Source organism: Tachysurus vachellii, chromosome 2, assembly GCF_030014155.1.
Source record: "Tachysurus vachellii isolate PV-2020 chromosome 2, HZAU_Pvac_v1, whole genome shotgun sequence".
Taxonomy (NCBI): domain Eukaryota; kingdom Metazoa; phylum Chordata; class Actinopteri; order Siluriformes; family Bagridae; genus Tachysurus; species Tachysurus vachellii.
Window position 1 is genome coordinate 36,471,916 of NC_083461.1, and position 27,361 is coordinate 36,499,276.

The 27,361-nt window shown below is 39.5% G+C and overlaps 2 protein-coding genes across 2 annotated transcripts in view; both read left to right on the top strand.

Annotated features, from left to right (window-relative positions):
- Nucleotides 1-27,361, top strand: part of rapgef2a (Rap guanine nucleotide exchange factor 2a) — a 124,723-nt gene that overhangs the window by 48,700 nt on the left and 48,662 nt on the right. The window lies entirely within an intron of this gene.
- npy1r (neuropeptide Y receptor Y1) lies at nucleotides 22-21,265 on the top strand. The gene is made up of 3 exons (XM_060864519.1): nucleotides 22-337; nucleotides 8,425-9,240; nucleotides 18,231-21,265. The coding sequence occupies exons 2-3, from the start codon at nucleotides 8,524-8,526 to the stop codon at nucleotides 18,633-18,635; spliced, it is 1,122 nt and encodes a 373-aa protein (XP_060720502.1). The 5' UTR covers nucleotides 22-337; nucleotides 8,425-8,523; the 3' UTR covers nucleotides 18,636-21,265.

Consider the following 27,361-nt stretch of genomic DNA (forward strand, 5'->3'; position numbering starts at 1 on the left):
GAACCAACGCATCAACTCATGTCCCCGCTGAGACACGCGCATGAGACATACACACACACACACACACACACACACACACACACAAAAGATGAGAGGGAGAGCGAGAGCGAGATAGAGAGATATGACATTCTGAGCACTGAAGAGCCTTTGAAGAGGATGTTTGAGCGTGATGCCTTCGTGACCGCGCGCACACGAGCGTGTGTGTATGTGTGTGTGTATGTGTATGTGTGTGTGTCACTCTGACCGTGTCTGTGGGTTGACCGAACCTAGTGGGTAATAGAAAGTGTTTCCAGCAGTGTGTAAGCTCTCGGATTGCACTGAATGCATGAAAACGAAGGTAAGTCGCACTTTGTTTTCTCTCTCCAGTCTTCTGCTTTCTTGATGTAAAAGATAAAGGGCTGAAGTCTGACGCCGAAAGGTTGAAAGGCTGAACGCGTTCACACAAGGACGCCAAATATTCCGGATTATTTCCTTATTTCATTATATATCCCTCGTTGCGCGCGGGATCTCTTTTAAAGGTGTCTTTAAGGGTTTATTTATTTGCATTTTATTCTTTAATAAAAACGATCACTTGTAGGAAATGTTACAGGAAACCACTCGGTATATCTAAGGACTGGAATTGTGGCAGTTTTGCAGTGGATAAAGTGCGCACCGACTGTACTTTGACCTGTTTGTGCGTGGACGCGTTAAAAAAGGGCGCATCTGTGATATGGACAACCAATAGTTCCATGCAGTTTTGCTAATATGAATGCATCCGTATGTGCAAAGCTGATACAGGGATATCCTTGAAGATATGAAGCTGTAATTGTACTAAATATTGACCCTGGGAGGGGTGATTACATACGCATCCAACAAGTGTCTTGTTTTTTTTTGTTTTTTTTTAAGTTTAAATTAATATTTGTGCAGGAATAACAACAAATAAAATAAAATTCAAATGTTAGACACGATGTTTATTACATTATGGCAAAAATCCTATTTAAACCCATTAAATTTTGAATTCAAATTGTGACTCAAGATACAAAAAGGAGGTGAATAATTATGTACAGTATGTAGTTCTTCTTTGGATAATATCTTACTTACTTTCTTATCTAAAGACAGTTTATGGAAAGAGACATGATGGAGTTTCTTCTCTGGCTCATCAACATCAGGTTCCACTCCTTTCAGCCAAGAACAGGATTTTGAAGCTACAGAGAGCACAAAGCCTCTCTTAAACTTCACTAATGAAAATCCGATCAAGATCTTACAATCTTTATACAAACTGTCCAGTGTATAGCAACATACATTTAAAATGATCTTGAAATTATACATATTACTGTAAATTACTAGGATTGAATATTGCTCTAAGCTGGTCTCTCTAAGAAATACAATGTGATGGACACACACACACACACACACACACACACACACACACACACGCACACACACACACACACACTTGAAGCAGAGGGTGATTATAGCTAAGCCAGGAAAAATCCATAGCCTCTAAGAGCACAGTGTACTCACAGCTAAAAGTGAGGCTTTGAATGAGACCTACTGTATTTGCTCTAGCATCAGCTCTCTACAGCTCCTTCCAAAGCTCCCTACAACCAATCATCCGTTTTCTCTCTAAATCATTCTCTCTCTCTTCCATTGTCGCTCTTATTCTTGCCTGTATTCATTATCTCAGTCTTGCCCTTTCATCCTTCTTTCCTTAGACGTCTTTGTCTCTAATCAGTGACTCAGAGGTTGCTGGTGTGTCTTGATCTTTTCTTGCCTGTTTATGTACTTTCTGATCTGAAACATTTTGTTTTTTATATCATTCTCTTTTGCCTGATATGCTTCTGGATATTAAGAGCCATTTAACTATAACCGGTGATACAAATTACCAAGATAATTGTGGATTTTTCAAAATACCGCTGGTCATCGTCTTTGTCAGGAAATTCAAATTATTTGCAATTAACCTTATTAAGTGTATATTTATATTTGGACGAAGGTATAAAAAGACATAGCTCTCTCATTCATTTTCTACCGCTTATCCGAACTACCTCGGGTCACGGGGAGCCTGAGCCTATCTCAGGCGTCATTGGGCATCAAGGCAGGATACACCCTGGATGGAGTGCCAACCCATCACAGGGCACACACACACTCTCATTCACTCATGCAGTCACACACTATGGACAATTTTCCAGAGATGCCAATCAACCTACCATGCATGTCTTTGGACCGGTGGAGGAAACCGGAGTACCCGGAGGAAACCCCCGAGGCACGGGGAGAACATGCAAACTCCACACACACAAGGCGTAGGCGGGAATCGAATCCTTAAGCGTAATTAAGGATTTGATTATTTATACCACAGCGCTGTTGAATTTGCGATTCTTGTTTTCTGAACATAAAAGCGTTTAGGACAGTAGAGTTTCTTGAACAGTCCCTCCAGGATTTATTGATTTTTCAACAGCAGAAATGAACACAAAGTCAACCAAACTCCATGAGTTTTTAAAAAAATGACTAGAGATTTTCTGCAGATTTTGTCCAAGACATGGTGTGTGACATTATTATAACATGTGTTCAGCCACAGCCCTATTCGATTCGTGTGTGTTGAACATGAACATATCATTGAAAAGCTATCATAGATGCAGATTTTGTCTACCACACAGCCTCAAAGCATAATATATCCACCCCATGCAAAACACGTGGCATGGTGTTATATTCTGTTAATTACTGCACCTTTTTATTTCCTTTAAACATACTTTTAGTGATTGTGGCCAAAGAGCCCACAGCCCTTGCTTCTAAAATGCATATGTCTTATCAAGATATCTTTTTTTTAATACATCATAAATTCACTTTGGTGAAGAAATGAAGTGATTTTATTCTGATGAGTCTTCCATCCTGTGACAGCTAAACCATCATATAGGTCCTTTTTTTTTTTTTTGCTTTCATGGATTTCTAGATCTGTCCTTGACTTCAGCAGTTCCCCTTAAACTCCATTAGGTAATGACGTTTGGGTCTGTTGAAATTGAGAGCTGAAAATGCTTTAAAATCCTTTTTACATCCTGTAATTTGTAGGTATCTATTAGATTGATTTTCAGATCCTCAATCACCTGCTTAGAGGAACCCAATGGTTGAGTTTGGTTTATTGTGAAGAGTTAGAGAATGTATTATGGTCTGGAAATGTTATCAGCTGGCAAGTAAATTAAGGCCTAACAAAATAATTAAGTTCCGAGACTTTATAACATGACGGATATCCACATAACTTTTCCACGTCATAATAACTATTTTACTTTTTCCTTGTTTGTTGTTCCTTATATATAAATTAACTGAGCATTCACGTTTACAAAATTAAACTACAATTAGTTTACATATTAAACTAGAACTTGATTGATAAATTCTCAGTTGTGGCATTAAATGAAGAGTAAAGTGTGTTATGTAATATAAAATGCACTATATTACATAAATTATTTGCCTGACTGATCTGAGGCAGTATTTCTCAGATGGTTATTAGGTGTCAAATGTAGTTGGAGGTTCACGTCTGTGAACCAGTTGCCTAGCTGGAAGCTTCCTGATGATTCATGATGAGGGAACGAAAGATTAAGAAAGGAAAGATGTAGCAGGTCACATCACTGACTTTTTCTTGCTTGTAAGACAACAGTGAACTATTTTTGGGCCTGTGTGTTATTCTGGGAGAAGGTCCTGCCTTTATTTGATCCACTTATGTCGCATGCGTCAAAATAAATCGAGTCGCATACTGGAAAATAAATCTTTTGAGTTTTATAATAAACAAAATAAACGTAGTCTTCAAAAGAAAATTATGCGTACATCAAAAAATTGTTTGGAACAACGTTGGCACTGCCTTCGCGTCTTCATGATAATTCAAACTATGTACACCTCCATATTCAATGTGACTCATGCGATGTCTGGCAAAGTTGTTTGTGAACATCAAACAGTGAGGCATGTGACAAGTAATACAAGCTACAAAGTAGGCCATATGTCAGCCTCGAAGTTTCATAGTAGCTTATAAAATACAGCAAACATTAGCACAAATTCATTTTATTAGTAATAAATCATGTAGTTCTCTCTCTGTCTCTCGCTCCCTCCCTGCCAGTCTGTGTGGTGGTGTGTGTGTGCGCCTGTCTCTGTCTCTCACACTCCTGCACCTACAAAAACACAGTTGATTGCTGAATGATTGGCATCAACGCTATGGCGATGATTCAGTTGCGGTTTGTTTAAGTTCATCCCTAACAGTCCGAAATCATTTCAATATTCTGCTTGACATCTTCGAGTCTCATTCTAACGTGACATTTAATGGACTTTGCTTGAAAGAGCTTTCAATTACCTTAATAGTTGGTCACTGATAAGGTCACTTTGTAGAACACTACTGTTTAGGGACCGTCCTTTGAAGAGAGCGCAGGCTGCTTGGCGTTTCAGACGATGCTAATGGCAGGCTTGGAGACAAGAATATGTCAGCTTCACCATCTCCTGACTGAAAAGCGTGAACACGCGTGAAATGGAAGTGGAAAAGAGATAGATAGGAAAGTGATGGAATTACAGAGCTGAAAGATTTGTCGCTGTTACGGTTTTTTTTAAATCTTGATAACACGATTCATTTTCTGATTTGGCTTCTCATGAATACGAATGACTAATTAGGAAAATAAAATGTAATAATATCTTATACTTATCTACCGGCCCACACTATATCTACTTTTCCCAAATTTTCCACTCTCGACGACAAGAGTTGGAGCCCCTACAGTAACTAATAAGTTTAACCTTATTTAAACTATACATGGCTTCTGTCCATCACACAAAGTTGCTTATTTCATTTAATATTGTATGAAATAATTATGGCGCTTAAACAAAGGACCGTTGCAAATGAGCAATTTGTGATTTCTATTATTCAATTCAATTCAGGTTTATTTGTATAGCGCTTTTTACAATGGACATTGTCTCAAAGCAGCTTTACAGGACATAAACATAGAACAGAAGATAAACATAAGGAGTAATATAAAGAATTAATATAATCAAAATTCAAAATATATATAGTTCACAGTGTGTATGTATGTATGTATGTATGTATGTATATGTATTTATCCCCAATGAGCAAGTCTGAGGTGACTCAGGCAGCAGTGGCAAGGAAAAACTCCCTTAATTGGTAAAGGAAGAAACCTTGAGAGGAACCAGACTCAAAGGGGAACCTCATCCTCATATGGGTGACACTAGATGGTGTGATTATAAATATACAGTCAGACAAGTGTTGTATTGGTGTAGGGATCACATGGAGTTCAGATCTCCTCTTAGTATCACAGAGTCCAACTGGAGCTGGTAGATCTGTAGATGTCTCAGGATTCTCACAGAGTCGGCCTCATCTCAGCGGAGGTCCAAAAACTTCATCGCACGGAAGACGATCGGAGCTGGTACAATGTCTGGGTGTCTCGGCACGGGTAGAAAAAGAGAAGAGCAGTGCAGAGGGATTAACATATGTCTTAATATTAACATAATCATAGCTGTTCATAAAAATGTGCAAGTCTAGTGTAATAGTGCACAATATAATGGGATGTGTTATGTATACGCTTGACTAAAGAGATGAGTTTTTAATCTACATTTAAACTGGGAAAGTGTGTCTGAGCCCCGAACACTATCAGGAAGACTATTCCAGAGTTTGGGAGCTAAATAAGAAAACGCTCTACCGCCTTTAGTAGACTTAGATATTCTGGGAACTAGCAGAAGTCCTGAGTTTTGTGATCTCAGAGAGCGTGAAGGATTTTAACGTGTTAGAAGATTAGTTAGATACGTATTATAACACTATTAAACTAAAAACAAAATTAGTACTAAGATTCTAGCATCAGAGACACGCTGCTGTGTTACACAGTATTGCACTCTTTTATAATATTATTACATAATTTTTACACTTGTCTTGGGTGATACGTGTAAATGGGACCTGTGGTACAATGTGATATCAGAAGGGTGAATTATGAAATTTCTGTGCAATATTACACACAAACTCATGGAGTATTGTTCACATCAAATAGATCTAATAGCTTTCTAAACATTCAAATAAAAGGAAAAAAGGATAGAAGGTTAAAAGAAACTCAGGTAAAAGGGATGAAAGGTTTCCTACAGGGGAAAAAAAAAGCTTGGTTTCAGCAGTGATGGAAGTACCATTGTTTATAATTTCTGGGATATTTCTATTTTTTCCTGTTCACTGCAGTTTAATGGTCCAAAACTAGCAGATTAAAAAAAAGACATGAAATCAAGCATTTCCAGCGTTTCTGATTTTGTCAGGAGCTCATGCCTCCAAGGGCACAAAATTCCAGACCCAAATGCAAGGATGGCATAACAAAGAGGGGATTTAAAAATAACAGAACTACAAAGTGTCAGCAAAAAAAAAAAAAAAGGCAAGAAACACTATGAACCGGGAACAGAAACACAGGAACACTGACACAGAAACAAAAACTACAGCAAACAAGAGACAACAGACCAAAGACAAGGAACAGGTATGCAGAGGAGGGAAGGGGTTATGGATATGGATAGGGCTGGGCAAACACAGGTGATACACAAAACAAAAACTAATGCACATGGCACAAGACACAAAAACTGAAAGAATGTCCCCCTGAAACATGAAATCTATAGCCCAAAAACAGGAGACAAAACTGTGTGGTTAAAAAGACAAGGACTCAGCAAAAAGACATACAGTGACATACGGTTGTGCAGAGGCTGGAGAGGGCTAAGGTTCGGGTGAGGCAAACACAAGTGAATACACAAAACACAAAGACTATGAACAAGGGACGTGTCCAATCCATCATGCCAGATTTAAGAAAAGTGCAGGAGGGCTTAGGTATAATATAATCAGCTGTGCAGTGAGGAACTGCTTGTTGGCAGCTTGTTGGCAGTCACAGAAAACTCAACTGAATAGCAATTCAGAATAAAAAGTACGGTTGGGTAAGGTTGGTGGAGAGCTCCTGCCTCAAGTGGAGGAGTTTAAGTATCTTGGGGTCTTGTTCACGAGTGAGGGAAGGATGGAGCGGGAGATCGACAGGCGGATCGGTGTATCTTCTGCAGTGATGCGGTCGATATACCGGTCTGTTGTGGTGAAGAAAGAGCTGAGCTGTAAGGCGAAGCTCTCTATTTACCAGTCGATCTACGTTCCTACCCTCACCTATGGTCATGAGCTTTGGGTCATGACCGAAAGGACAAGATCCCGGATACAGGCGGCCGAAATGAGTTTCCTCCGCAGGGTGGCTGGGCGCTCCCTTAGAGACAGGGTGAGGAGCTCGGTCACTCGGGAGGAGCTCAGAGTAGAGCCGCTGCTCCTCCACATCGAGAGGAGTCGGCTGAGGTGGCTCGGGCATCTGTTCCGGATGCCTCCTGGACGCCTCCCTGGGGAGGTGTTCCGGGCATGTCCAACCAAGAGGAGGCCCCGGGAAAGACCTAGGACACGCTGGAGGGACTATGTCTCTCGGCTGACCTGGGAACGCCTCGGTATTACCTCGGAAGGGCTGGAGGAAATGTCTGGGGAGAGGGAAGTCTGGGCGTCCCTGCTTAGACTGCTGCCCCTGCGACCCGGCCCTGGATAAGCGGTAGAAAATGGATGGATGGATGGATGGATGGAATAAAAAGTAAAAACCATTATAGCACAATTCCGATATAACATTTTTTATGAATCGGTTGTCTAATGTCAATACGACCAGCTGCTGCTCAAAGTGTTTAAAAGTCATTATCTGAGCACTGACTTCAAGAGAAATAAAAACAAAACAGAAAAAAGCAACTAAGTGAGGCAACAAAGAAATCGTTACCCTAACAAGAGCAAAATTGCCCATGATCTCTGGATGGGCGTTACGGTTTACTCCCTCCAATATCATTCAAAGTGCCATTAGTAGGTCATTGGTGTCTGCGAATTGAAGGGGTGGATTGAGCTTTCCTGTGACTCAGCATGAGAAGCAGTTAGAATATAATATATATAATTGGTTGGCCTCACATAAGGAAGCAGAGGAAGCAGATGCCAGATTGGTGTCTATCATATGATAGGTGTATGAGAACTGGTAGGTCGGAATTGTTGTATTGATTTAATGTAATTCTGAATTAAACCATCAAAGGTGAAAAAAACTAAAAATTGAGTACCTGTACTGAGTGCTTAATGTATATCTCATGGAATCTGTCTGCTGGGTCCTAAAACCCAAAATCCAGGCAGTCTAGAACTCCAGCTTCTGAGTAACAATTAATGAATGACTATGCAGCTTCAGTTATAGAAGTAGATGATGGGGGGGAAACACAGTCTGAAGCCTTCGTTCAAGTAATTGTGTTTTCTTTATAATGATACCATTGTTAAAGAATTTCAAGTTTGATGAGCAATAAATAATGTTTGACTTTTTTAGACCCAGCAAATGAATTGTCTGATATACAAAAGAGTCTTTTGAATGTTTTGTTCATACCAGTTGTTTCCTTTTTTTTTTACAGTGCCTATTGCTACATCTCAAAAGGTCAAAGCATGATCTTGACAAGAACCATCAACTAAAACTTAAGCAGCCCTCCAATTAAAGTGAAGGAGAATACACAATGCCTTACCCTGATCTTCTCCCACCTGCCCCACCTCCTGCCATCCTAAACTGCTCCTCGCTCAACTGCACGCTTGCCAACTTTTCAGCGTTTCATGGTGACGAGTGCCATGCTGACAAGCCCTTGTTTGTGACCCTTGCTGTAGCTTACTGTGCTATAGCCTTGCTGGGAGTGACTGGTAATTTGGCATTGATTGTTTTGATCTGGCGCCAACGTGAACTCTCCAATGCAACTAGTGTGCTTATTGCCAACCTGTCAGCATCTGACTTGCTGATGGCATTTGTCTGCCTGCCGTTCACATTTGCTTACACATTCATGGACCACTGGGCATTTGGTGGTGCCATGTGCAAGATCAACAGCCTAGCACAATGCACCTCTGTCTCAGTCTCCATCTTTTCCCTTGTGCTCATTGCTGTTGAGCGCTACCAGCTGATCTTGCGACCGCGTGGCTGGAGACCCAGTGCATTTCATGCCTGCATGGGTGTTGGCCTCACCTGGGGTCTGGCCCTACTCACTGCCATGCCCTTTCTAATCTTTTCCATTACCACTGATACACCCTTGCAGCAGCTGCCCGCCTTTTTGCGTGAGCACTACCGAGGAAAGGTGGTGTGTATAGAGCAGTGGCCTTCACGTCAATTCAAGCTTGCTTACACAACCACCATGTTGCTGCTGCAGTATGTCGCACCCCTCGCCTTCATCTTCATTTGCTATCTGAAGGTAAGGAGTGTCAGTTTTTCTCTAGATAGTACTTAGTAATGAGGCACTGAGCATGTTATACCATGACATGGCATTACAGGCTTTAAGCAAGACATCAAAAGAAAGCTTTAGTGATGCAAGCAAGCAAGCAAGCAAAAGTAAAGATATTCTCATTAAAACACAGGATGAAAGAATAAAGCATTTCTCTCCAAGCTGTTTTGTGCCACTTGAAATTAAACCCATGTGATCTTTCAACAAGAATACAGGGCTGTGCACCAAAATGCTTTCAGCATGCTAAATAGAACGCAAACGTAGTATAGACACCATTGGGGAACTGACCTTCTATGTAATCTAGTAGTATAAGGCTTTGGATGTAATTCAACCTGGAAAATATAATTAAAATGAAATAAATATATTAGACTTTTTTGTGGGGGGCACGATGGCTTAGTGGTTAGCACGTTTGCCTCACACCTCCAGGGTTGGGGGTTCGCCTCCGCCTTGTGTGTGTGGAGTTTGCATGTTCTCCCCGTGCCTCGGGGGTTTCCTCCGGGTACTCCGGTTTCCTCCCCCGGTCCAAAGACATGCATGGTAGGTTGATTGGCATCTCTGGAAAATTGTCCATAGTGTGTGAGTGCGTGAGTGAATGAGAGTGTGTGTGTGCCCTGCGGTGGAAGATGAGCGAGTGAGTGAGACAGACTTTTTTGTTTGTTTGTTTAATATATTTCCAGTGAATATATCTACTTCGAATTTAAAACCTAATGTATTTTGACCAGTAAGATACACTATATAGCCAAAGTATGTAGACGCGTTATTGTTCCCCCCATATGTGTTTGTTGAACATCCTGTTATTATATAGACCCAGATACAGGATAGCTTCAAATAAATAGGGTTTAATAAATAATAACACGCTGAACAGGAAGAATGACGACAACCACACGGGACAAAGGATGAGGGTACACTGACGATGATTCCGAGCTGCCGTCGGTTAAATAGACATGACGATTAACACTAGGGAACAGGTGTGCAGAGACGGGGAGGAGTAAACAAGGGCGGAGCAGACACGTGACAAAGAACATAAACAGAAGCACATGGCCAAAAGTCCGGGCTGAACCGTAACAGGGGATTTGTAGCCATTCATCTAAAAGAGTTTTACTGAGACCAAGCTTTGAGGTGAGGTGGTCTGGGGTTCAGTTGCCATTCCAAAGGTGTTCAGTGGGGTTCAGGTCAGGGCACTTTGCAGGAAACCTGAGTTCATCTATTCCAGCCTTGGCATGTCATGTCTTCATGAAACCTCAGTTTGTGGACAGTGACATAACGGAACAGGTTTGGGCCACTTCCATGTGAAAGTAAATTGTAATGCTACAACACACGAAGATATTTTAGGCAAGTCAAGGCAAGGCAAGTTTATTTGTATAGCACACTTCATACACAGAGGTCATTCAAAGTGCTTTACATAGAAATTAGAAAACAGTTTATAAGAGAGAAAAAAAATATATATATACAGTTTCAAATATGTTAAAAAGAATAAAACAGGAGTAAAAGTAATTTGGATAAAAAGTGCAGTCAGTGTGAAGCAGCACGGTGCTCATTCAGTAAATGCAGAGTTAAACAGATGTATTTTTAATCTTGATTTAAAAGTGTCTACTGTTGAAGCACATCTGATCTCTTCTGGAAGCTGATTCCAGCTATAGGTGGCGTAATAACTAAATGCTGACGCACCTTGTTTTGAGTGAACCCTTGGTATCTCTACTGCCCCTTTTCCACCGGAAAGAACCGGGTGCTGGTTCAGAGCTAGCTCTGGTGCTGGTTCAAAGTTGGTTCCACTGGCGAATCTTCTAAGAACCGGTTTGCCTTTCCACCGGCTAGAGAGCCATCACAGCGCCGAGTGTGACGTCACTGTATACGTCTCACGTGTCCCACCAACAATGGCAGATGTTGCTTTACTGTTAATGCTCATGGCTTTGCGAACATACATTGGCATCCACCGCGGCGAATAAAACATGTACGTGCAGTTCCATGTAATCTGTATAAACGGAGGTTGTAATCAATAAAGTACATAACACAGAAAAAAGTTAGCCTTAGCATGTAGCTCCTTACTATCATGTGTGCTGATAATGTATCATATCACGGTAAAGTAAAAGTGTATTAAACATTAGTATACTTAAGGTACATTATCAAATGCGCTAACAGTAGCCCCGCCCACAGCCCCTGACACAAGCGGTTCTTAAGTGTAGACCAGCAGCGTTTTGGTGCTAGTTAAGTACCACTTTTCCTGGTTCAGAGCCGGTGCTTTGGCGGTCGAAAAAGAAAGAACTGGTTCTAAATTAGGTTCAGGCTCCGAACCAGCACTCGAACTGCCTCGGTGGAAAAGGGGCATAACTGACCTGATCCTAATGATCTCAGTCGTCTGCTTGGTTTATATTCAGTTAGCATATCTGTAATGTATTTCGGTCCTAAGCCATGAAGTGATTTATAAACGAGTAACAATACTTTAAAATCTATTCTAAATGGAACTGGAAGCCAGTGTAAGGACCTGAGGACTGGAGTGATGTGCTCAGATTCTTTGGTTCTGGTCAGAATTCTGACAGCAGCGTTCTGTATGAGCTGCAGCTGTCTAATGGTCTTTTTGGGGATCCCAGTAAGGAGTCCATTGCAATAATCCACCCTGCTGGTGATGAAAACATGAACAAGTTTCTCTAAGTCCTGTCTTGAGACAAAACATCTAATTCTGTCTATATTTCTGAGATAGTAGTAAGCTGATTTGCTTATCGCTTTCACATGACTACTGAAATTAAGGTCAGACTCTAAAATTACACCAAGATTTCTGACTTTATTTTGTGTCTTTTAGACTTTCTATCTTTTTTTTTGTGTCTTTTTATTCTTTCGATATTGTGGCAACCGTTTGGAAAAAGAACCACAGGTGTGCACAAACATTTGCCCATATACATACTGTATATAAATAATTAAAACTGTGGTGTTGGGTTCTGCAGAATAGTTGAGTAATTGGGCCATTTGTGAAAAAAAAATCCTTAAGCGTGGTGACCGTATTGTGCATAAGGATTGCAGCAATAACAGCGGTAATGTGTTTCTCGGAGATGATGCTCACAAAATCTGCACATTACAGAATCAGCAATTATTTTAAGCAGAAACGCCTGCGGTAATGACATAATGGTCTGCATTATAGCTATAGAATACAAATATTTATCTCACTGAAGAAAAATAGCTCCAGTTCAATTTTGTGTGTATATATTGTACGTATATTATTATTATTATTATTATTATTATTATTATTATTATTATTATTTGTATGTTAATCATAATTTGGATTTTGATAGATGCTTGCAAATACATTTTTCAATGCAGGTAGATAACTAGCATCTAACAGGCAAACAACTAGAGACTAAAGTATATAAGTAAAAGCAGAATGCAATAAATTGTACCTAGATTTAAACATCTAGGCTCAGATATGGAACCCTAGCTGTTATATGAGAGTTTGTTTAGCTTTGAATTCATCTACATGGATAAAAGAAAGTGATGTCTAGCTCTTTGCAGAAAATGGATGATTGCTTTCAGAGAATATGGTACACAGTTTAGACACAAGTGATTCACCTTATCAGCTAATTATGAAGCTCTTTATCAGCATGATGAGGTCTATTAGAACAAGGCAAACACCAAAAACTTGTCAAGCTTTGAGCTGCTTGGGTAGTCAGCCCATCCCTGATCTAGACGCTGATATGGTGAAGGCACATCCTGTAACTTATAACATACTGCATTAACTTTCACATACTTCCAAAAAAGTAAAAGAAAATGTTTTTCAAATTATGAAACACAAGGTTATAGAATTTTAACACTATTTTTTAACATTTCTTTTTTGATAGTCCTGACTGAGAGTGTGTTTAATTCTCTGTGTGCTACCCTGATATGATCAATGCACTCACTCTCACTCACTCATTTTCTACCGCTTATCCGAACTACCTCGGGTCACGGGGAGCCTGTGCCTATCTCAGGCGTCATCGGGCATCAAGGCAGGATACACCCTGGACGGAGTGCCAACCCATCACAGGGCACACACTCACTCTCATTCACTCACGCAATCACACACTACGGACAATTTTCCAGAGATGCCAATCAACCTACCATGCATGTCTTTGGACCGGGGGAGGAAACCGGAGTACCCGGAGGAAACCCTCGAGGCACGGGGAGAACATGCAAACTCCACACACACAAGGCGGAGGTGGGAATCAAACCCCCAACCCTGGAGGTGTGAGGCAAACGTGCTAACCACTAAGCCACCGTGCCCCCATGATCAATGCATTTATTTTGTATTTAACACGCTAGTAAAAAACATGCTCCCTCACGGAGCTGGCTTCGTCAAACCAGACGTTCTACCCCTGGTTGAAATCTCGTTGCCCGGTTTGCACACTGCCGGGGATTGATCTGCACGGTCAGCCAGTGACTCAGGGGATTGTTATGGATGGAGCCGCCCAGAGACTGTCATGCCTTCCTTGAACTATTGTTGTGTCGGTCAGCTGTATGGTCTGGTCTTTATTAGCAATAATTTGAAGACTTGACAGGAAGAAATTAGTGTTAGGTCTGTATTGAACTCAGAGTTTGCGCTGACTCATTAGTTCCTCAGGAGTAGAAATGACATTATTAACATTTACATTATTTACTGTCCAGTGTCACCCAAATGAGGATGAGATTCACTTCTGGTTCCTCTCAAGGTTTCTTCCTCATATCCGCTCAGGGGATAGATATTTAGTTCTTCTATAGAATATTATATTCTTCTTCTTATTATATTTTATTTATTTATTTATTTATTCTCTCTTCTGTTTCTATACTTCTGTAAAGCTACTTTGAGACAATGGCAATTGTTAAAAGCGCTATACAAATAAATTGAATCTGAATTAAAAAAGGAATTCAGTTATTGAAATAAACCTGTTTAAATTTCACTGGTTACTTTAATGTGTTTAGACCCTTTCTTAACACATGCTTTAAAATCTTACTGAAAAGACATAAGTGTAATGTGGGTTCATTTATTTGAGGCCTATCAAAAGTGGTGTGATTTTTAGAGACAATCCATGACTCATCATCAATGTCCATAGAGTGGGTTAAGGAATAGACAGGTAACACTATAGAGTGATGATAATTAAGCACAAGGGATAAAGAGATAGAAATTTGCTAAGACTTTTCAACTAGACAAAGACAAAACAGCATACAGGACTGTTTCTGAGCATATGGTGACACATAGTGGCCCTACAGGTCATATTGTTCTAATGTTTTTGTGTGTGTGTGTGTGTTTGTGTGTGTTAAATAAGTCAGCATCTGTGGATGGATTTGATTTGCATCGGTTATACTGACAGTAGATTTACCAAAACCTTATGCTGTGACAATGACCTGACTTGGTATTTTAGCATGGGTGTGTTTCAGAGGCTTAGAAACGACTGAATGGAGGTTTACCATGAATCCTCTCTGCCTCTTGTCGTTCTCATTTTCCTGCTTGATTAAAATATTTACCCCTTGAGAAGAAACGCAGAGACACACTTCTGTAAAATTCCCCCATAGCAGCTGGAGTACATGCACATACCGGTCTCTCCAGAGCCCTTCATTTTATTTACATGCATGCTGTAGAGAGCTTCGTGGGATGGATTGTTTGTTGCTGTCATTACTAACAGGCAGCATGCCCTGCCAAATGAGCTCAGAAACACACATCACACATGCACGTAGAGAGAAAGACAAAGAGAGAGAGGGAGAGACTTAAGATTAGAGGGAATTGGGCCAAAGCTAGAGATGTAATAACTTTAGACTTTAGCTCAAAGGCTGTAATTATGCTATGAGTGAGCCAAATGAGGAAAAAGCAAGACAGAGGAAGAGTGATGCTTTTAGGAGCGCAGGCCCATTTTGTGCAGGTGTCAAAGAAATAATAGACAAATGCAGGATTGTTAATGTGTAGACTTCATTTCACCAGCTAGGCACCGGGTTTTTTTGTTAATGGTGCTGGTGGGATTTAAACGAAAGCATCTGCACTTACTACAAAAATAATTAGCCATATTTAAAGTGTTAGCTGGAGGATAGCAGATATTCAGCCCCAAGTCATTTACATTTGTCTTCAATTCAGTTTTGCTTTACACTTAATTAACCACAAGCTGGGGAAAAACAAACCCTATTCCTTCTGAATCTAAATTAGAGCACAAAAGCTAATATGGCAAAATATGCTTTTCTCTCGAGTTTAATGTGGAGGAGTCGAAGCTTAAAGTCCCAAACACGGCTTTCATTCGTCCAGGCGCTAATGGATAATCTTAACCACTCAGCTTCCTCTGCTTTCTTGAAAAGCTGACATTTATATGACATAAAAAAAAAAAAAATCAGCCACAAACTAAATGCGAATATTATTTGCTAACATGTGGGTGACTAATATAGTGCCTACGTTGGTGGGTAATTTGCTGCTTGCTATATATCATATTATATATATTTCGGACATCTATAAAAGCATGCGCATTTTTTTCACACAACTTGACCTTCACCTGTCAAGACGTACATACAGTACTGACATACACGTGATGAGTCAGTGGTGTAGTGGTCCACCTTAAAAGTCCACCTTAAAACAGAAGACGTTTATGTTAGTGAGTGTCTGTGGTACTGACGTCCATGGGGGACGTTGCTAGTGCAGATAACAATGTATAATAGAACAGAGAATAATATTGTGGTTGACAGTGGCTCCAGGCGTTAGTACAGGCATCTGATATTAATCATAGTCAAATGATCTACCTTGCTGGGAAACGTAGTTTAGGAAACCTGTACGAACCCAAAGTGGCACAGTTTATTGTATTAATAATACTTATCTGCCTCTGGAAACTTCGCTGTCCACTAAAGATTATGTCAGACCTGATAATGACTTTGGACACTTTTATCCGTTTTTAAAGGCTAAGGACATTCTAGATCTAGACGTTTTTGTGCTGTATCCGAGTTTCCCTGATGTCCATTTCTCTTTACAAGCACTGGAGGCAACACACCAAGCAGTGAGAACAGATCAAGTCTTACACAATTAACTCCAACTACCATGAAAACTATGACTCATTAGAAGGACCTACTAGCCCATGTCACAATGTTTTACATGCTTGTTACACAGCCCCAACAGTGACATCAGCGTCTGTCATCATGTGTTAAAACTCTCCACAATCCTGTCTTTTAAATGACCCAATTACGGTGAACATGGACCATGCAGAACTGCACCTCAAAATTCCCTAATCTAACCATATTTAACCACAGCCAAGAGGAAGATCATAAGAGATTAAAAGTGGGAATAAGATACAGAGACACTCATACACACACTCTCTCTCTGTCTCTCTTTCTCTATCTCTCTTTCTCTATCTCACATAAACACACATAAACACACATTACTACGCTATGACAATTCAGAATGGTCGCATTTCTGTGTGTCCAAAAGAAAATTAGTGAAAAGCATAAGGCCTGTTAATAAATACTGTTATCTGTAAGACCTGCTTTGTCATCACTTGACTTAGAGAAAGCCACCGCCAAACAAATTGACTGAAGACAATTGATTCAGTCATTCTGAGATCCGGGAATTGGACGGAGAGACTGACGAAGCAAGAGCGGAGGAGGATAAAGGAGAGAGACGCTCATTAATACACACACAAACACACACACACACACACAGCCTGAATATCAGCATTCGATGTGTCAGATGTGTGAGTTTCCCCTTTTCTGTAATCATCCTCCCTGAACAACTTGCATTATCAAGCCTTGTAATTACCACATGATCTTGTTGACTAAGATTTTTTGTCCAACGAATTTCTGAGTTTAATGACTTGTTATTTTCTTGTCACTTTGGGTTCTTATATTACTCACAACGAGTACCATGCAGCAACAGATCAGCTTCTAAAACGGTAGCACCGGTTGTTATGTCGTAGCTCACTAGCTAGCCAAGCCGATTCTGTTCCACAGTCTGAACTTCTCATTAATATGGTGCAGAACCAACACCAACCAACAAATTAACACCTGAACAATTTGGTGCATGATTAATGATTAACAATTTAAGGTTCAAGGTTCATTATTAGTCACATGTATATTGCATGTGTGTGATTTAATGTCATAAAATGGTTTTCCTTAGTTACTGATCCCACAGTGCAACAATGAACAATAGAATCTAAGAAAAATTTATATATTATAATAAAGTATACAAATTATTAATGGTGCTTGCAAAGCAACATTATTACTATTGTGCCGGACAAAACTTCGGCGCGTAACTTGTCCCGCAGCTTTTGTCTTAGACCCATGAATGACGTGTCAAATCGACCGGCTCATTGAGGAGAGGTGTGCTATGACTTTTCTAAGTGATCCGAGTACCGGTACTTCCGGTACCGGGTCTCAAATTGGCTTTTTTCCCCATAGACTCCCATTATAAACTTTGGAGGGTTATAACTCGGCAAGCTTTCGAACTATCTACACCAAACTCGGCCAGCTCCTTTAGGGTGATACTCTGAACAAAGTTTTAAATTGATGTACCGACTGGCCTTTCGGTTGTGCCGCAGCCCCGCCCGCAAAATATGCAAAATCAAAAAACTTTTTACAACATGAACATGTGACATATCAAAACACTCACAACAATGAGAGGAACTCCCTCAAGAGTATTTTGATGACGTCACATGCTCGTCTCGACTAGCCTCCGGGATTTGCCACGTGCAAGCACCATTCACATTTTCTTCAGGAAATGTACGTTCTAGTTATACATATTATCCATAATATAATTAACATATTGTAAAATATGGTAGTCTGTAGAGAATGTACTGGAATGTATACAATTCATACAGAACTATACACTCAAGTGCCCTCTTTAGTAGCCCGATTGCCTGATGGTAGATAGAAACGAAATGATCGAAACAATTAAATAATATATCTTCATCTTTCCCCTCTTCCTCATCTTTCCTCCTTCTCCCTGTCTTTCTCCGTTTCTATGACTCTCACTCTCATTCCCACATCCTTCCTCTCAGATCTACGTTCGTCTGAGGCAGCGGAGGAGCGTGATGGAGCGAATGCGTGAGAACAAATACCGCAGCCATGAGACAAAGCGCATCAGCGTCATGCTGTTTTCCATCGTGGTGGCGTTCGCTATCTGCTGGCTGCCGCTCAACGTCTTCAACGCCGTCTCTGACTGGAACCACGAAGCCACCATGAACTGCACACACAATCCCCTGTTCTTGCTGTGCCATCTCACTGCCATGTGCTCCATCTGCATCAACCCCATCTTCTACGGCTTCCTGAATCGCAACTTCCAGCGTGACCTGCAGTCCTTCCGACTGTGCAAGAGGCTTTCAACGAGAGAGGAAGAATACGACACCGTCGCCATGTCCACCATCCATAGCGACCTGTCCAAGACGTCTATGAAACTTATCTAGGAGATGCACTTGAGGCGTAGGTACGGCGCTTACGTCATTCGGCTGCTTAAGCAAAGGGGCCAATCAACTATGATCATGTCCATAACTAGATCTACAAAAAAGAAGTGTTTACTGAAATATGGAGGCATTGAAAGAGCACAAACGTTCACTGGGACATCTTAGAACTTTAAATAAGTTGTTTACGCCTTCTGGTTCTTTCTGTCTCTGAAAACAAATGGAAAATTCAAGATAAAAGACACTCCTAGACTGAATTTATGGTGTTGGACCTCCTATAAAAAAACATTGGTTTGAATATTTGAATTAGTTTGTATGAACAACCAAATATAGGAGTGGGTTTAAATCTCAGCAAGAACATGTCTGTTGAGTTTTTTGCAGACTATACATTAATTTACATGGAATTTTATATTTCTTTTTTTTTTTTTAATACCGATATTGCTTTATCCAAATTCACCAACACAGTTACCATAGAGCAGCACTTTTGTTATTCACTCATGAATGTTACTGGTTTGTATTTATTGATTACACTTATAATCAATTTAGAATAAAAAAATATGTTAGATTTAGAAAGACAGATGATTGTGAAAAACGGGGAAAAAAAAAACAGTTGTACTTTGTATTTGTCTGTTGTGACCAAATATGAATGTAGATGCCATGAGTTTGGTATTGTAATCGCTTAGAATTGTGACAGTAACGTTATTTAGAGCATTGTGGTTCAAAGTAATTTAATATTCTGGAGTTATTCATTTGTGTATTCATGCAACTTACAGTGATGTTCATTTATAATATTAACTAATACATAGAGAACTCTTCTTTTCTCTAGAAACAGCTTTAGTTCTTCATGGCATTTGGTCTATGATGAAATAAATAATAAACGTTCATACAGCGGCTCTCAAATCCAAAAGGTGCTCCGTTGGGTTCAGATCTAATGGCTCTGTCATGTTCATGGAACTAGTTTGGGTAATGAGGCTGCTCATTTGGAATGCTGATCGGAAGGTGGTGTGTTCATATCTTATCACCGCCAAGTTGCTACTCCTGCGCCCTTGAGCGAGGCCCTTAACCCTTAACTGCTTAGTTGAATCATTAGAGATGCTCTGGATCTGCCAAATGCCATGAATTTAAATATACAGTAAATATTTGAGAAGACTTGTCACTTGAGACATGGTGCATTATTATTCTGGAAGAAGCTAAGATGATAAAGATGCTGTAGCACTTAAACGAAACACGATTGGTATACAAGCCCAATGTACAGTATGCCAGGAGAACGTTCCTCACCAGTCTGAACCGTTAATACAAGGCAGGTCGGGTTGTTGGATTAAGTCTGATCACACCAGGTGTTTTTGAGTGTCTTTGCCTGTAGATGTGGAACCTTCTACTGTTTTAGTCCTTAAAACTCTTGTTTACTGTTCTGAGATGCTTTTCTGCTCACTACGTTTGTAAAGAATAGTTATTTGAGTTACTATCCTGACAACCTTCTGGTCATTTTGAACTAATCTAACTGTTCTCCTCAGACCTCTCTCATCAACAAAGCATTTCTCTCTCAAGCAGCTTCTGCTCATTGGATGTTTTTTTTTTTTGGTTGTATTTTTTGGCACCTTTCTGTCTAAAGAAAGTACTATAACAAAATTCCAGGAAATCAGCAGTTCAATCTGTCACCAACAATACAACAATAATTTTCCCTCTTCTGGTATTTAATATGAACATGAACTAATGCCACATTATTAATTGCATTAATAAGCAGGTCTACTTAATTAGGCGAGTACGTCTTACGTACAGTAGAAGCATATTCAGGTAACCAGAAATCTAGTGAACTTAGATTCCAATATTATTTATTTAAAAAGAGTCTAAAACATTACCAATAATCTGTGGATTTCAGGCTTGCAAGGAATAATGTAAGTATTTATACATAGATGTATTGTACATATGGTGTATTTTGTTGTGTGTATTGTCTTTCTTTTTCTATTGTTTGTTTTGTCTTTTATAAATGATTAAATAGAGTTAATTGGTTAGCACCAATTATTTAAAAAAAATAAGATATTAAGTAATGTTTTAAAGCCAGAAGCTAAATTACAGAGTGCTTTATCCTTGCCACAAGAGCTTAGTGACACATTTTCTTCAACGTGCCACAACACAGCCGTGAGTGTGTGTGCGCGTGTGTGTGTGTGTTAGTCTGTAAGCATCGTTTTAATTTGACATTAAATGCTTCTTCATACATGTGCATGCAAAGTGGGATCGACCGTTCTGAAGAAGGGTGACTCTATTTTTAGGCACAGAAATGAACAGAGATTAACAGATTAAATCTATGGTTTGCAGCTTGATTTGATTACAATATTTCCTAATTAGCTGCAATTTGTCTAATTATGTCTCCATGCAAGATCGTAGGATATCTGAGTATTAGAAAACAATATTAGAAAAAGCCGTGTCAAAGTTTTTAAAGAAAGTTTAGAAGAGTAGCGCAGTTTATTCTCCAATCCAGTGTCCAGATTTATTTTTTTGTGGTACAGTGTGGTAGCTTTTACTCCAGTATAGATGTCCTCTGGACCATATAATAAACTTTTATGGATAATGGAACCATTTAGATTATATAGTGTCTATATTATGTTACTGATATAGTTCATTGTGTCAGATTCACACAGGTGGAATATTAATAAAAAATATCTCTTTATTTATCTTGTTAGTGTTTTATGTGTTTACTTCTCCAACTAAACACACACACACACAGAAACACAGACACACACACACTAAGTATCACGACGCTAAGCCCCCGCTCATTCATTGTAATTCTCAATGTGACCACAATCTTAAGACATTCACATTACAGATTAAACACTGACCTCTGAATCTCTGAGCTCGAACACTCTGTGAACCCACATAGACAGACATAACCACACACACACACACACACACCCATGCACACACACACACATAAAAAAATAAGCAAACATGGGATCCTTACTTAGGTTGTGTTAATAAACCAATTCAATTAACCATCCTGGACAACACCCACCACCCTCTGCACAGCATATTTGAGATGGGGAACGATGTTGAGCCTTTTGCCGATTATAACAGCGTGTGAGCGACCCCAAGACCAACGTCAGGAAATGTGCCCTGGAGGTACACACACACACACACACACCTATAAATGCCATGAAGGAAGAACTCAAAATGCCACTGAGCCTGTGTATTAGTTTAGAAGATTTTTTGCAAATGGCTAAATTGTGAGCTGCCACATGTCAGATTTGTTCTTCTCATAATCCACAAGACCACACAAAAAAGTCAAGAATAGAGAGGTAGAGAGAAAGCAAACGAGAAGAAAGAGCATTCATTCAATTTCCTGTAATGAAAGTAATAAATTTTTACTGATGGGAAAAATGTTTTCCACAAAAATCAGCTTTTTAAAGTTAAAAAGCTCAGGAAGGTGTGTGTGTGTGTGTGTGTGTGTGTGAGAGAGAGAGAGAGAGAGAGAGAGAGAGAGAGGGAGAGAGAGAGAGGGAGAAGAGGAGAAAAGCATATATAAATAGAATAAGTGAATATGGGATTAGTGAATGGGGACACAGAAAGAATGGAAAGAGGAATCTTGGGAAATTCTCCGTGAGTTGTCAGAAGCAAGCGACATAACATCTTACATCAGGAGAAACTAAAGATCAACCTCAGAGCCGAGACTAAGAAAATATTACTGTATTTTTATATCACACAAAAGTACGATTGAGGGAAATGACCAGACAGTATTTATTTTTCTTTTCTAACCTTCAGTGTACAGCCTTAGAGTCTCAGAATCCTCTGTGCTTTAATGTGATGTTTCCTTGTATGTTGTATCCGACTTGCTTTTCTGTTCAGCATGGTTGTAAAGAACGATTATTTCACTTACGGCTCCTTTAATCTCTCTCTGCTACAAGATGTCTGCAGAACTACTATCTACCTGATTTTGTCCTATACACTTTCGCAGTCTGACCTGAACATTAAAGAAAGCTTTAAACTGAACAGAATTTGGGCTGGGGATGAGCTTGAGTACCCTCTGGTCAAACTTTTTCAACTCCATTAACAGTCAAATGAATTCCACATTTAAATTAAATTTATTTTCAATATTCTGTAAAATAGTTCATTATTTAAATATGTTTGTTACCTGAACCTTTTACACCAAGAGAACATATTAGATGTAGTTTATCTAATTGTTATTGAGTCATTGAGGTTGGGAATAAACTCATTTCCTTTTAAATGACCAGTTCCTGACCCCATATTGAAAACCACAGTTGTTGACTTTGTTCCTGACACAGTCGCTAATGTCAACAGCCCACCTGCCATGATAAGTCTTCGCCAGTGTAAAGATTCTCACTCATCTTCTACCGCTTATCCGAACTATCTCGGGTCACGGGGAGCCTGTGCCTATCTCAGGCGTCATCGGGCATCAAGGCAGGATACACCCTGGACAGAGTGCCAACCCATCACAGGGCACACACACTCTCATTCGCTCATGCAATCACACACTAGCGACAATTTTCCAGAGATGCCAATCAACCTACCATGCATGTCTTTGGACCGGGGGAGGAAACCGGAGTACCCGGAGGAAACCCCCGAGGCACGGGGGGGAACATGCAAACTCCACACACACAAGGCGGAGGCGGGAATCGAACCCTAACCCTGGAGGTGTGAGGCAAACGTGCTAACCACTAAGCCACCGTGCACCCCCTAGAAGAAAATTTGCTTTCCAATTTGCATCAATGCTGGATTCACCCAAGGGAAGGTGTCTGCAGAGGCTGGACTTCTGAGCACTTTCTTGAATACAAATAGAGGAAAACTGCTTGGCCTTGTGAGAATATTGGGTGCTCTCGGGTAAACGAGGGCCTTGAGACTGCAACTACACCAGTTGGGACAGAGACTGAATATGTTATGTATACTGTGTTTCCATGTACAGAAGGCATTATCTTTTCTACCTCATACATTCCTGCGCATACTGTAGCATGGGCATATTTTTGATTTCGTGTTAAGGTAGATGATGTGAGATCAGTGCTTCTGTCATTCATCCAATAAACATTAAAGCAGTAGAAATGTTTTTAAACTTGGGGTTTCTATGAAAATGCCATTTCAGTCTTTGTTTAAAGCTCAGCACAGTTAAATGCTTCTGACAGTCGCTGTCAGGAATAACTAACATCAAAAAGCCATGACGGCAGGAGCCACCGAGAAACACGGACTCCATTCATGTCTCCATGATCGAGCGTAGCATTACGGGTAAGAAAAATAAAAAAACAACCCAAATGAACAACACCAAAAAAAAAAAAAAAAAAAAAAAAAAAAAAAATTCTTGCCATCCAATTCCACATAATATTCCAACTCTGTTACTCTCACTTTAAAATGGAACTGTGTTAAGTATCAATAAAATTAATCAACATTACAGCCCTGCTGATAACTAGATCTAGTTCCTGGATGAAGGTTGATTTTTGAGCTGAAATATAAAACTCAGAATGTTGAAAGTGTCTAGAGATTTGTAAGAAACACACACACACAAACACACACACACACAAACAGCCCAGTGCTTAAACCCATTTGATAGAATTAAGTAACTACATCGCTGCAGGCAAAAACAAGGCAGGAACAGCTGTGCCATCGCTAGAGAGGTGAAAAATTGTGCCAATACTAACGGTTCCACAGCTTGAAGGTCTGGCAGAATGTAGGAGTTAGCGGGCGGTGTAACACAATACCACTATGTTTATCTGGATCCATAAAAAACAACCCAGAGGTAGAAATGTCAGCAGTGTCATCATTGTGGCCTGAGAAGTCTTTCAGCATGATGTGTCATATTACATTATAAAAGCTGTGCATAGGGCTCTTTTTGTACTGTATGTACCTGTGCACACATGTGCCCCAAGTCCCCTGGGATAAGCTCGAGGCTCATTGTGACCTTGTATAGATATGTGTGACAGAAAATGGATGGATGGATGCATGGATGGATGGATGTAGTATTACAGATTAATTCATTTATTTTTGAGTCTCCTAACTTCCTTATCATTAGTCTAAAAGCAGGTGGTGAAATCTTGCATGGCGCAACTGCCCCAGGGACAATTAGTTGTATAGCTAATTACATTGTATTCGGAAATAAAGATGAAACTCTCAAGGTTAACACACACCTTGACTCTAGGGGTCTAAAGACACAAAATAAAGTCAGAAATCTTGGTGTAATTTTAGAGTCCGACCTTAATTTCAGTAGTCATGTGAAAGCGATAAGCAAATCAGCTTACTACCATCTCAGAAATATAGCCAGAATTAGATGTTTTGTCTCAAGACAGGACTTAGAGAAACTTGTTCATGCTTTCATCACCAGCAGGGTGGATTATTGCAATGGACTCCTTACTGGGATCCCCAAAAAGACCATTAGACAGCTGCAGCTCATACAGAACGCTGCTGTCAGAATTCTGACCAGAACCAAAGAATCTGAGCACATCACTCCAGTCCTCAGGTCCTTACACTGGCTTCCAGTTCCATTTAGAATAGATTTTAAAGTATTGTTACTCGTTTATAAATCACTTCATGGCTTAGGACCGAAATACATTACAGATATGCTAACTGAATATAAACCAAGCAGACGACTCAGATCATTAGGATCAGGTCAGTTAGAGATACCGAGGGTTCACTCAAAACAAGGTGCGTCAGCATTTAGTTATTACGCCACCTATAGCTGGAATCAGCTTCCAGAAGAGATCAGATGTGCTTCAACAGTAGACACTTTTAAATCAAGATTAAAAACACATCTGTTTAACTCTGCATTTACTGAATGAGCACTGTGCTGCTTCACACTGACTGCACTTTTTATCCAAATCACTTTTACTCCTGTTTTATTCTTTTTAACATATTTTAAACTGTTTTTATCAAAATCACATTTATTTTTTTTAATTGTTCTTTGTTTTTATTAGGATTTTATCGTGTGTCTCTTATTTTTACATATATATATTTTTTTCTCTCTTATAAACTGTTTTCTAATTTCTATGTAAAGCACTTTGAATGACCTCTGTGTATGAAATGTGCTATACAAATAAACCTGCCTTGCCTTGACTTGCCTAGCTGTGTATTGCCCAACCTATTGTACTGACAGGCATGTTAACAAGCTAAGCTTTATTGGATCGGTACCTCTTTAAATTCCAGTGTTGTTTAATAATGTTGTTCTCCTTCTGGGAAACTCCTTCACCTATACCAAGGTTATGTGACATCTTCAAAACCAATGGCATTTGTTAGCATTTGTTTTCTTTCTATGGTCCAGTTTTCACAAGATGATTTTTATTTACAGCATTTTTTTATGTAAGTTTTAAATATAAGGTATGTTTATATAAGGTCAGTTTTTAGTTTTAGCTCAAATTATTATATAGGCAAAAAGAAAAAGACCTGCCACCAAGAATCGGTCATTTTTCAACTATAAACCATTGACTTAAAAAAAATCTGATCATACTTTATGTACACATTAAGTTAGTTAGTATGTTTGTTAGCTAATGTATTAGTAGAACGTAGAAGTATTTTACATTAAAGACCAAAACGCAGAAAATAAACAGAAAATAATTTGAAATGTTAATGGCTATATTTCATCCTTGTGTGTAAAGAAGCAGTGTCTCGGGTCCGAACCACCAAGAGCTAGTAGTAGTACTCCAGTGTGACTTTAAATAAAACAGAATGACGCTAAAAGCATTAAGATGTAACGATGGTCGATGATGAGGTGAGACAAGCATCCAAAATTATATATACGTCAGGCATGAAATGATGGACGAAGTAATAATTAAAGTAATTAAGTAATTAAAATAAACCACCCCCTCCAATGATGTTTTGTCCAGTGCGGTAAATTATATTATAAGTCATTTGAAATGCACATTTTATTCATATTCTTTCTTATAAAGTAGGTTTGATTTAGTTTAATAACTGCCACGTGCTCATGAATACATTAACTGACAGACGTGTATTAACATATACTTAAGGAGGTCTTTATTCATGCATGAATTTATAAGACCTAAGATTTAAAGGTTACCTCTTTAGCTCATTAGTTCTTGATTAACAAATGTCTTAACTCATCATTCGTTGATATTTAAGTAAGGGTTCTGGTATTAGTGTATAATTGATGTTACTATAAAGTCTGATGAAAAAGCAATGAAAAACAACGAGAGACACTTTCGTTGTGTTAAAGTATACAAGGTACGTGTTCACTGAATGTTTGCATTAAAAATTAACGAAAAATCGTGTGCCATCTCCCAAACTGCACACTAACGCTGAAATAGTGTCCAAACGCACGCGATTCGCTAGTTGCAATTATCTTAATGTAGCTTCGTCTACATTGAAGGCCGTGTGGTTAACATACCATTTTTTTTTCCTCAGAAGAGGAAAAAGTCTCAAGGGACCTCCGTGGGAAATAAACGGTTCACATGAGCGGGATGACAACAAAATTTTTCTCAAACAGAAAAATGAGGGGTTTTGCTGGTAGAAAGAGTTGCTAAGCAACAAAGATGTTGGGGGGGGGGGGGGATCCAGACAAAGGAAGCTGCAACTTTCCTAAAAATGTTATCAATACATGCTATGAAAACAGACATTAAACAAATGTAAAGCAAAGAGAAGACAGGAGATATCAGAAATAGCATGCTGAAGCCGAGACAAGCTCGAGATTTTATCTGCATGTTTGTCCCATGTCTTTATGGGGCTCCTCTGGGTTCTCTGGTTTCCTTCCATTGTTTCTACTACATGCTTGCAGGTGGATTGAATAT

Coding starts and splice junctions, on each gene's coding strand:
- npy1r (XM_060864519.1), top strand. CDS start 8,524: ATGCCTTACCCTGATCTTCTCCCACCTGCCCCACCTCCTGCCATCCTA. Junction 9,241..18,230: donor TCTTCATTTGCTATCTGAAG/GTAAGGAGTGTC, acceptor CCTTCCTCTCAG/ATCTACGTTCGTCTGAGGCA.